The 10,737-nt window shown below is 33.6% G+C and overlaps 1 protein-coding gene across 1 annotated transcript in view; it reads left to right on the top strand.

The window, feature by feature from the left end:
• The window catches only part of EFCAB7 (EF-hand calcium binding domain 7), a 44,132-nt gene that overhangs the window by 18,266 nt on the left and 15,129 nt on the right, over positions 1-10,737 (top strand). Inside the window, exons 7-10 of the mRNA XM_008575988.1 lie at positions 1,375-1,516; positions 4,964-5,073; positions 7,615-7,772; positions 9,006-9,139. Coding sequence (XP_008574210.1) covers positions 1,375-1,516; positions 4,964-5,073; positions 7,615-7,772; positions 9,006-9,139 — 544 coding nt within the window. The remainder of the gene's footprint in view (positions 1-1,374; positions 1,517-4,963; positions 5,074-7,614; positions 7,773-9,005; positions 9,140-10,737) is intronic.

Raw genomic sequence — 10,737 nt, 5'->3', positions numbered from 1 at the left:
ACCGGTTCCCGCTCACTGGCTGAGCGAGGTGCGGACGCAACACCGAGGGTTGTGATCCCGTCGCCGGTCCCGGTCCGGTATGGGCTCGACACTGAGGGTTGCTATCCGTTGCCGGTCACGAAAAAAGACAAAAAAAAAAAAAAAAGAAAACAATTATGATGTATAAAAGAAAAAGGATGTGTAAATATATGTTATATAGTTAGCCTTTAAAAAAAAAGTCAATCTCAATGTAAATAATCTTTGGTCTTGCCTTTTCTGTGCCATACTAAATTTTTCTGTAATAGACTAGATATATTTGTGATGCTATTGTTATAGAGCTAATGTACACCTTTTTAGTAGTTACCAATGTTTTTAAAGCCTTGAACTTATCTAAATATCCTTACAGATAATTTTTCAAAATCTTCCTTTATAAAGTCATTTCAAAGCCTTATTAATACTCTGTTTATAGAAGTCATTAGGAGACCACACATGTCTTATGTTACAAATGATAAAGTGAAAAGCGTTCTTGCACACCTCTATGGTAATGGCTCAATTTCTCATAGTTTTAGGAAAGAATTTTTTACTTTCTGCCTAAGGTGCATTTTCAAGTTTATTTAATTATACTTGTGAGATACCACATAGACATATTACTTCAGACTAGGAAAAAGGATTTGGCTAGACTGATAGAGAGTAGAGCCGATACAGAAAGATCTTTCTCAAAACTGTTATTTTATATTTATCAGAATTCTCTGTAGCTTTGAAATTTGTATTCAGTGTTCTTCTAGTTACCTTGACTTGAAACAATTATTTTGGTTGCCGTATACTTTATCTTTTAATACAGATTCTTATCATGTTTTTCTTTCAATATATTTGTTTTAGCAGTCCTTCTTCATTCTTACTATGCTTCTAGCACTAATCTCAGCTGGATTATTATAGCAGCGTATTTATTTATTACCTTGCTTCAATACTTCTCCCACTCTCATAAACCTTGTTTTTCTTATTTCTTCTCTCCATTATGTCTTTTCCTAACTTTTTATTTCCTAAATGCTGTTGATCCCTCATAGTATAGTTCACTGATATCAATATCCCTCCCACCCAATCAGTCAGACAATAAGTATTTGTTGAGCACCTACAATGTGCTAGGCACTATTTTAGGAACCAGGATTATAGTATTGTTTTGCATATATAATTCTTTTTTTGTCTCAACCATATACTGTCACCAATTATAATTGAATTGTGTCATGCCTATTTTTTACTTCCTATGTTGCACATTCCTAGAGAGTACTGACTATATTTGACATTTGTTTTATATCCTCCTTGGGTTTTTCCTCATTATTATGCATGCTGGAAACATTTAATAAATATTGTTTAGAAAAATTTTTTTCTTTATTTTAGGACTGGCAACGCGTGCAGTCAAAAGGTTGCTTCTTTGTAGAAGAGGATGGTGAAATCATTAGTCATCAGTACAAGATGCAAATAGCTCAGAGGTCCATGGTTTATCTAACAATTAAGCCATTAAACTTGAGTCAAGTTGAAGGCAAGTTTAAATTTTCTGTATATTTTAAAAATATCAATATGTACCTCTGAAAATACTTATGTAAGGATTCAGTAGTCCTAGTTAGTGAAGAAAATAATCTGCTTAAGTAGGAAACATATGGTTACATTTCAAGAAAGAAAGTGTTTATACATAGTATTATGCAAAGTGAGTAAATTGCTTTGTGTATATGTTTAAAGCATGGTTTACTAAAAATAAAAAAAAAATGTTACCTGGTTTCCTCATGATATAGAATTAACTTTTTATTTGCTAATTAATTAGTATTATGCAAAGTGAGTAAATTGCTTTGTGTATATGTTTAAAGCATGGTTTACTAAAAATAAAAAAAAAATGTTACCTGGTTTCCTCATGATATAGAATTAACTTTTTATTTGCTAATTAATCTTAGCTTCTTTATTTATCAATTTTTAAAAATTAATGTCTAAGAGAAGTTCTGTAGGAGCATAATTTGGGACAATATAAAACTGTAAGTATTTTTTAATACCTTCAAAGTCCTATGTCTATGACTTAGCCAATCTTTATTAATAATCTTTGCATTCATGGTAATATTCTTTTCTATATAAAAATTAATTATTTCCTAGTGACTAGAATGGTTATTATGTAATTTTTAATCAGTGAAAGATGTCTATAAGGGTGCTTTCCCTAGACGTCCTTTTAATGTTGATTGTTCAAAATTAATTTTTTTTAATGATGTTTGCATAAAAACATTCTCTTACTAGAGGATTCCCCACACATACCTCTATTCTTTTTCCCTCCTAAAGTAGAGATTTTGAAAGTTTTCACTGTACATCTTGTAGGGTACTTAAAATATTTGGTGATTGATAACTTTTAAATGACAATTACGATAGTAATTTTTCAGAGAAGAGAATCAAGATAGCCCTGAAAATTCAGTGTAGTTGTAAATTCTCTGTATTTTTATGAATAAGATTCTTTTATTCATTTATTTATCAAGTATTTATTGAGGGCCTTATATACCAAACATCAATTTAGGTGTTTAGGATACATTAGAGTATAAAAAAGACAAAAATCTCTGCTTTCACAAACTTACATTTTAGTGGGGCAAAAATAAATAATAAATGTAATAAACAGTAAATGACATGATATGTTAGAAAGTATAATTGCTATGAGAAAAACATAAAGGGAAGGGGGGATATTGAATGCTGAGTGAATATGGGTTGTCATTGAAATGGAGTGGTTAGTTTATGCCTCATTAAGAAAGTGACATATGAACAGAGACTTTGAATGAGGTGTATCAATTATTAACTGCCGCATAATAAACTACCCCAAAATTCAGTGGCTTAAAACAATTAAACACTTGTTTACTCATGAGTCTGTAGGCCTGCTATTCAGTTTTCTTAGCCTGAGCCAGGCTTGGCTTTTTTTTTGTAGGGCTCACTCACATTTGTGGTCAGCTACAGGTTAGCTGCTGGCTGGCTTTGCTGAACTTGGCTGTGTTCTTTCCTGTATATGGGGTCTCAGCTGAGACAACTTGACTCTGCTTCATATGATCTCTCATCCTCTGGTAAGCTAGCCTGGACTTGTTCTCAAGAGGTAACAGGAATCTGAGGGTAAAAAGCAGAAACACAATAGGTCTCGGCTTAGAACTGGCACAATGTTACTTCTGTTACATTCTGTTGTTCACAGCAAGTCACAGGGCATATCCAGATTCATAGGGTAGGGAAATAGACTTGATCTCTTGGTAGACGAACTGCAAAATCACATTGTGAAAGGCTTGGATGCAGAGGAGGACAGCCATTTTTGTTGTCTTCCACAGGAGGCAAGGGAGTAAGATTTGTGGGTATAGGGCTGGTAGAAAGGATGGGTGAAGAGTGGAGAAGGTGGCAGAGCATTCCAGGTAGAGAAAATACTCTGTGCAGAGGCTCTGAGGTGAGAGTGTGCTGGTGTTAAAAGAATGGAGGCTAGAGTGTCTAGGATGGAGTGAGTAAGTAGAGAGTGATAGATGATGAAAACAAGGACAAGGGGAGGCACAAGAACAAAATCACGTAGAGATTTTTTTTGCCAGGATGATGTGGTCTTTTACTAAGCTAACAGGTTTTTTTCCTTCATTTCATATGAGGTATTTTTCCCATGGCTGTGGTTAAGATTTTCTTCTCTCTTTGTTTTTTTTGGTGGCTGACCAGTAAAGGATTTTCTCTTTATCTTTGATTTTTAGCAGTTTGAATATGAATCTAGGTGTTTTTTGGTTTTGTTGTTGATGCTATTGTTATTTTAATTTTTTTTTATATTTATTCTACTTAGGGTTCTGTGAGCTTTTTGGATTTGTGGCTTGTGGTCTTTCATTCTTTCCAGAAAATTCTCTGCCTTTATTTCCTCAAACATTTCTTCTGTCCTCTTTCTTCTTCTTGCACTCGTATGGTGCCTGACATATCTTCCTCCTGTGCTCTACCACAGGTAAGCCAGTGCTCGCATCCCATCTCTCCCTGGAAAGATCTTTCCTTGGATTTTAGGCTATTTCATTGCCTTACTACCTCAGCTCCGATGGATTCAAGAACAGTTATGATTTTTTAGTTCATCCACTTTTTCTTATTGTTAGGGTCAGAGCGACATGCTTCCAACGCTACTTCATTAGAGGATTTCGAGGAGAAGTCAGGACATAACCTGACATATTTAACAAGAAAAGTCAGGTCACTATATTGAAAATAGACTGAAGGATACTGAGCAGAAAACAAGGAGTCTAGCTGGGATGTTATTGCAGAACTCTAGGAGAGGACTGGTGTTGCTGTGAACCAGGGTGTAGGCAGGAGAGGGGACAGTAGAGATTCTGGATATGTTTTGAAGGTAGAACCATAGGATTTCCTAAGGATTGGTTTTGGTATGTGAGAGAAGAGAAAAGTTAAAGCTTACCTGAACAACTGGAAGAAGTAACTTACCATTAACTGAGATAAAGAAGAGTGTAGATGGACAGTTTTTAAAAGAGGTTTGAAGAGGTCAGGAGTTCAGTTTTGGAAATAGAAATCCGAGTAGCAATGTCAAAAGGCATTTGGTTATATTGATCTAACATTCAGAGAAAAGATCGAGATTTTGGAGTTGTCAACACACAGATGCTGTCTGACATCTCTTCCTTCTGTGCTCTACAGGTAAGCTAGTGCTTATATCCTATGTCTCCCTGAAAGGGTCAGTTTTTCATTGGATTTCAGGCTACTTGGATGTCTTATAACCTCAGTGCTTGATGAGTTCAAGAAAAGTTATGATTTTTAGAAAGTGAGCATGTAGAGGATTTTTTTACAAGGTTACCATGTATAGTTATGTGCCTTATTGCAAATGCTACGATGTTTAAATATACAAATGGGATGTGAATTTCTAAAAAGAAAAATCTGTGTGGGGAATAAACCACTAACATCTTTTTTAGATAGGAAAGAGTAACTAGTGATTACTTATTTTATGGTGTTTGGGTTTTTTTGTTTATAGGAAAACCATCCCGTTGGTTATCAGTTGACACTGCCTTGTATATTCTTAAGGAAAGTGAGAGTCAAGCAAATCTACAGTTCGTGTGTTTTACTGAACTACGAAATAGAGAAGTATACATATTTCGTGATGTTTAATTTTAAAATATAGTATGAACTCAAATTTGTAGAAAATAATAGTTTTTCTATATATATTTTATTTTTTAAACTTTTATATTCTCCCTTCCAATTAAGGTATATACAGAACTTAAACACTATAGATATTATATATGTTTTGTTAATTATGAGAGACTTCTTCCTGTTTGCTGAGATTTGTTAAGAATTGAGGATTGATTGGCAGTCTTGGCTTTATAACTTATAAATTGTGTGAAATTGTGCTTTACTTTTCTCTTCTTTAAATGCCCTGATGCCTTACATGTAAACATTTTTTTGTTATACTCAATGAAAAAGATTGATGACAGTCGATTTTTTTTTTTATCCTTAAATACAAGCAATTCAAGACTTTGGAAAAGTTGCTGTAGATGTTTGTCTTCCTTATATTACTAGTGCAAAACAGAAAAACTTCAAGATTACTATCCTCAGGCTTGACTCATATTATAGGGTTCAAAAATAGATTGATATGAAGAAATGCTTTTAAATGTTTTTATATGTTGCCCATGGGGTTGTTCTGATCTTTTCTAATTATATATTTACTCAGAGGCCAAAAATATGAGGCAGATACATAAATGTGGCTACTTATTTTATGAGGACTACAAAATACATTGCTACACAACAGCAGGAATAATTCTATTCAAGGGCTAACTGCAATGTCATATTTAATCTTTATATAGGCCCAACGACAGACAAACATTTCCCTGATGGAATGTTATATAAAAGTCTTTATTGTAGGCTTCCTAACAGACAAGAATCGTTATAGGCAAGAAACAAATAAAATGGCAGAAGTTAATGTTTTGACTAAATTCTTCTTCAGAACTGACTGCAAAGTTAAGTTCCTGATAAAGCATTGTCTAAAACAATAGCTTTTCCCATTTTGTTTTGGGTAAAATTACTTTCTTATGAGATTGCTTGTATAAAAAAGTTAGTACATAGCAAGGCTGTAATAAAGTTCAAATAAGTTTCTATTTATTTCTTTACTATATAGGCTTCTGTTTATCTGTAATATGTCATATTTACACAGGATATTTTATTTGTGTTTTTAGTTTCACAATTATTTTCTTTAGAAAGTGTTTTGTGCCCGTGAAAAGCCTACCATTTGCCATCCACAGTAGCAATTCAAGGTCATATGTAGAGATAAGGGAATTTCATGATATAGCACATATTGGAAAGCAGCAAGATTTGTTTTTTCACTCCTGATTATCAGTCTACATCTGGCCAATCTAAAAGATTATACAGGAAGAGGTCTGCCTGCCCCTGAGATGGGGGCCAAGTGCAAAAATAAAATAAAATAAATTAAAAGATTATGGTTTCCAAAGTATGGATTTGGTAAATGTGTAGTGTTCAAAATGACCCTCAGTGATATTGGATTGCTTCTTATATCAAAATAGGACATTGTGACCTTAGCATGATTATGGTTCTTTTGATTCATCAGGGCAGAAATAGGACTGAACCCAGAATTCAGATGAGCAGACTTATTTTATATAATAGCCTCCAGAATGACCTAAAAATATAGATGGATTTTGAAAGAGATTTTTAGAAACAATATCTGACAGGATTCCCTTGGGCTAGTCTGTGCTGAAGGGCAAATACCTGTTTGCTTAGCTATTATACACAATTAGAAAATGCTTAGATTTAATATATTTGACAGACACCCTTAGTTTTTTTTTTCTTTTTTCTTATTTTCCTTTTTTTTTTTTTTTGATGGTTGGCTGGTATGGGGATCCTCTAGTTTTTATAGGAAACTTTTGGGCTCCAGAAAATTCCTAGGAGGAACCTAGAGAAATACTATTTCCTTTCTTTTGTAGAACAGGAGAATAAAATGTTTTCCTATGTAGATGTCCTGGCACTCATTATAAATATCCAACATTTTATAGGAAACAGAATTTCATATAAGGCAGGTTTATTTAGGATTATGCATCTTGTTTTACAGTCCATATTACAAAAATAATAGTAAAATTCCAATGCTTTTGTCCACATAATTGGACTCATATAAATATGGTTAATTCATACAAACAGTGAACTCTTTTAAAGTATACTTAAAAGAGTTTTATTTGGTGTCATTGAAATGATTTACAAATTGTATATTTATACTTGAATCAGATTAGAAAACTATAACCTGGAATATTATTACTTTTTTATAGGAGCTCAGTGTTTGCATAAAAAATCATCCTAAGATTTATCTCTTTGCTTCCTGTTGAAGATATTTGCATAACAAACATTTCTGAAGAATATTGGGGAAGATTTAGAAGATATAACTTTTTACTTGTTATACTTTCAAGCATTTGTTTTTAAATATATAAAAAGATCTACATCTAATGGTCTTGTACTGGGGTTACAATTAACAAAAAGAATTTGTAGCCTAGAAAAGATTGATAGAACTATAATAGAATTGGTGAATACTGATTTTAAAAAATAATTTCTAATGCTTTCCTTTCATAAGAAAGTAAAAATGATTAAGATTCATGGTTATTTTGTTTTGTTTAATTCTTTTGAGAAAAGGTTTTTGGATGGACTGGTGAACTAGGGCCTGGAATTTACTGGTTAATTCCTTCCACAACTGGCTGTAGGCTGAGGAAAGAAATAAAACCAACAACAGAAGAAGCCCAACTTGTGTATAGAGATGATACAGGGGAATTATTTCTTACAGAGGAATTTAGGTAAGTTTTGTTTATTAAGGTCTGAACTCTAATGTCGGAACTCTAATGTCTAGAATGGATATATATCAATAGCCTGTCTTCCCCCCTTTCCTTTGGCTAGCCCACCCTATCCTCTGATTCTAATTCATAACTCAACTATTGTGACAACATGGATGAAACTGTAGGACATTATACTAAGTGAAATGAGCCAGTCACAGAAAGACAAATACTGCATGATCTAACTTATATGGAATTTTAAAAAGTCAAGTTTATAGAAACAGAATAGAACGGTGATTACCAGATGCCAGGGAGTGGGTGCGGGAGGTTGGGAGGGAGGATCGGGGAAATGTTGGTTAAGGTATATAAAATTAGACAGCTGACAGGAAGAATAAGTTCAGGTGATCTGTTGTACAACATGGTGATTATAATTAATAATAATGTATTATATACTTGAAAATTCCTAAAAGAACATTGTAAATGTTCTACCACAAAAAAAAATGAGGGCTGGCTGCTTAGCTCACTTGGTTAGAGCACAGCCTTCTAAACCCAAGGTCGCGGGTTTGGTTCCCCCTACCAGCCAGCTGCCAAAAAAAAAACCCAAATGATAAGTGTGTGAGATAATGGATATGTTAGCTTGATGTAGTCATTCTACAATGTATACATGTATCAAAAAATCATGTTGTATACCATAAATATATACCAAAAAAAAGCCACCTCAACTCATTCACTAGGCATCTCATAGTAAACTGATTCCATCTACGGGTCTGGGATTGTCATTCATTTCTGGGTTCCACACATTTAGCAAGTCAATTTTAATCACACATCTACCTATTTCTCCCCCACTAGACACTGCTTGTAGAAATACATGTAGATCCTGCTAGTTGTACTATTGATTTAGATAACTGACAAATATGAAATCCAAAACGTATATAGTTTTCCTATGCCCTAGATATATGCAATAAGATTTGGCTGCAGGAAGAGAGCAAGAAAGTAGATTGCAGAAAGAGTAAAAGAAGAAGGGAACTATTGCTATTCATTGAGTTCCTACTATATGTTGAGATACTATGGTTGTTTTAGAAGCTTGTTTATCTCATGTAATACTAGACTGAGCTAAAACTGTATTTAGATAACGTTGTAGTTCACAAAAATTGTTTAATCCCATTATATTATTTCCTTTTTGAAAGATATCCTCATAGAAACCTCCGTCTAGTTGCCTTAGAGATAAGAAATAATTAGCTATTTTTATAATTTTAGGTCAACTTTATCAGATATATTTGAAGTAATTGATTTAGATGGAAATGGTCTTCTTAGCCTTGAAGAATATAATTTTTTTGAATTAAGAACAAGTGGTGAGAAATGTGATGAAGACGCTTGGGCTGTCTGCAGAGGTAAGCACTTTTCTTTTTAATGTATGTGTAAAAAAATATATAGCACCCTTTCATCTCTAAGAAGTAAGAAGTCAAACTTCTCCTGCATGGAATACAATCTAGCATTTAGGACAGTGTAAAAATAGTAGCAGTGTTTATAGATCATAAAAACATAAACATTTATTTTCCTTAAACTGATAGTTGGTATAATACTCAAGTTGAAAGAAACTGTGAGTTACTTAGTCATAATTTCAGTTTTCAGCCTACGCTCTTTGGGACATAGAAGATAAAAAACTTTGTCCTAGCTCTTGATACCACTGGGCCTGAAGTGGTCAAGAGTCACAAACTGTGCCCAGGAGAGGGCAGCAAAAAGCTAATAAGCTAGAGTTATACTAAAAAATTAAGAGGTTTCCAGGAAGTTGTTTATACATGTTAGGAATTCTTTAATGTTTTTGTATTTAAGTTGAATTAAGAAAGTCCATCCATGGAGGTATTGAAGCAAATAAGGCTGAGATAGACAAAGAAAATCACTGGGAATCAGGCAAAGTCACTTAGGAAAAGTCTGGGAAGAAGGTAGGGCCTGCATATGTAAGCCGAGGACTGTAAGGGAAAAGGGGAAAGACAAAAAACCATAACCAACTATAGATCACAGAACAAAAGTATGAGGAGGCCTGAATTCAGTCAGAAGAGAGATTAACTCACATATACTGCCACATGGATAGTTATATGTGGTTCTTAAAATGGCAAAGTCAGTGAGCCAGGTGAGAGTTTGATAGATCTGTTTACCTAAACAGGAAGTAGGGTAGAAATATAATATTATTAATATGAAGGGTTTTTTAAAAGTATATGTCTTTTTAACTGAAAGTATAAATAATAAAATCAATAACAAGAAATGTCTATTGATTTATAATATTAAACTTTGATTAATAAGATTGATAATATACATAATACAGTATTATCTATAGGATGATGTAATTATCTTGAACTTTAATGATACAGTCTTTTAATTCTGTATTTGTTGGCACTAGAGCACATTGCATAAGAGTGAATAGTAATGAGGATTTTTTTTATGGTAAAGTGGTTGGTCAATAAAATTCTAGTTTAATAATTTAATTAAATCAGCAGAGTTGATAGTTAACATTTTTTGAGAGCTTACCATATACCAGGTGCTGATCTAAGTACTTACACACATCAACTCTATGAGGTAGTAGTATTATTATTCTCATCTTACAAATAAGGAAGTAAAATCAAAGATGTTAAGTAAGTTAACCAAGGTTATATAGCAAGAAAGTTTCACAACTAGGTTTCAAATGCAGGCAGTTAGTCTCCAGAACCTTAAACTACATGCTATCAAAAAGTCTTCAAGAATGATTGACTTACAGAATTACTTGGGGAGAATGTCTCCGTCACCCACGTTAATAATACTGCAAAGAAATGGGAGGCTTTTAGGTTCTGAAATGTTTATTGTCATATGTAATTTAATTTTACTTAAGAAAATGTGTTATTTCAGGCCGGCCCGGTGGCGCACTGGAGAGTGCGCCGCTTGGGAGCGCGGCGGCGCTCCCGCCGAGGGTTCGGATCCCACATACAGACCGGTTCCCGCTCACTGGCTGAGCGAG

Source organism: Galeopterus variegatus, unplaced genomic scaffold (genome assembly GCF_000696425.1).
Source record: "Galeopterus variegatus unplaced genomic scaffold, G_variegatus-3.0.2 Scaffold1271, whole genome shotgun sequence".
Classification (NCBI taxonomy): domain Eukaryota; kingdom Metazoa; phylum Chordata; class Mammalia; order Dermoptera; family Cynocephalidae; genus Galeopterus; species Galeopterus variegatus.
Note: the sequence above shows the minus strand (reverse complement) of the source record. Positions and strands in the feature narration are given on the sequence as shown.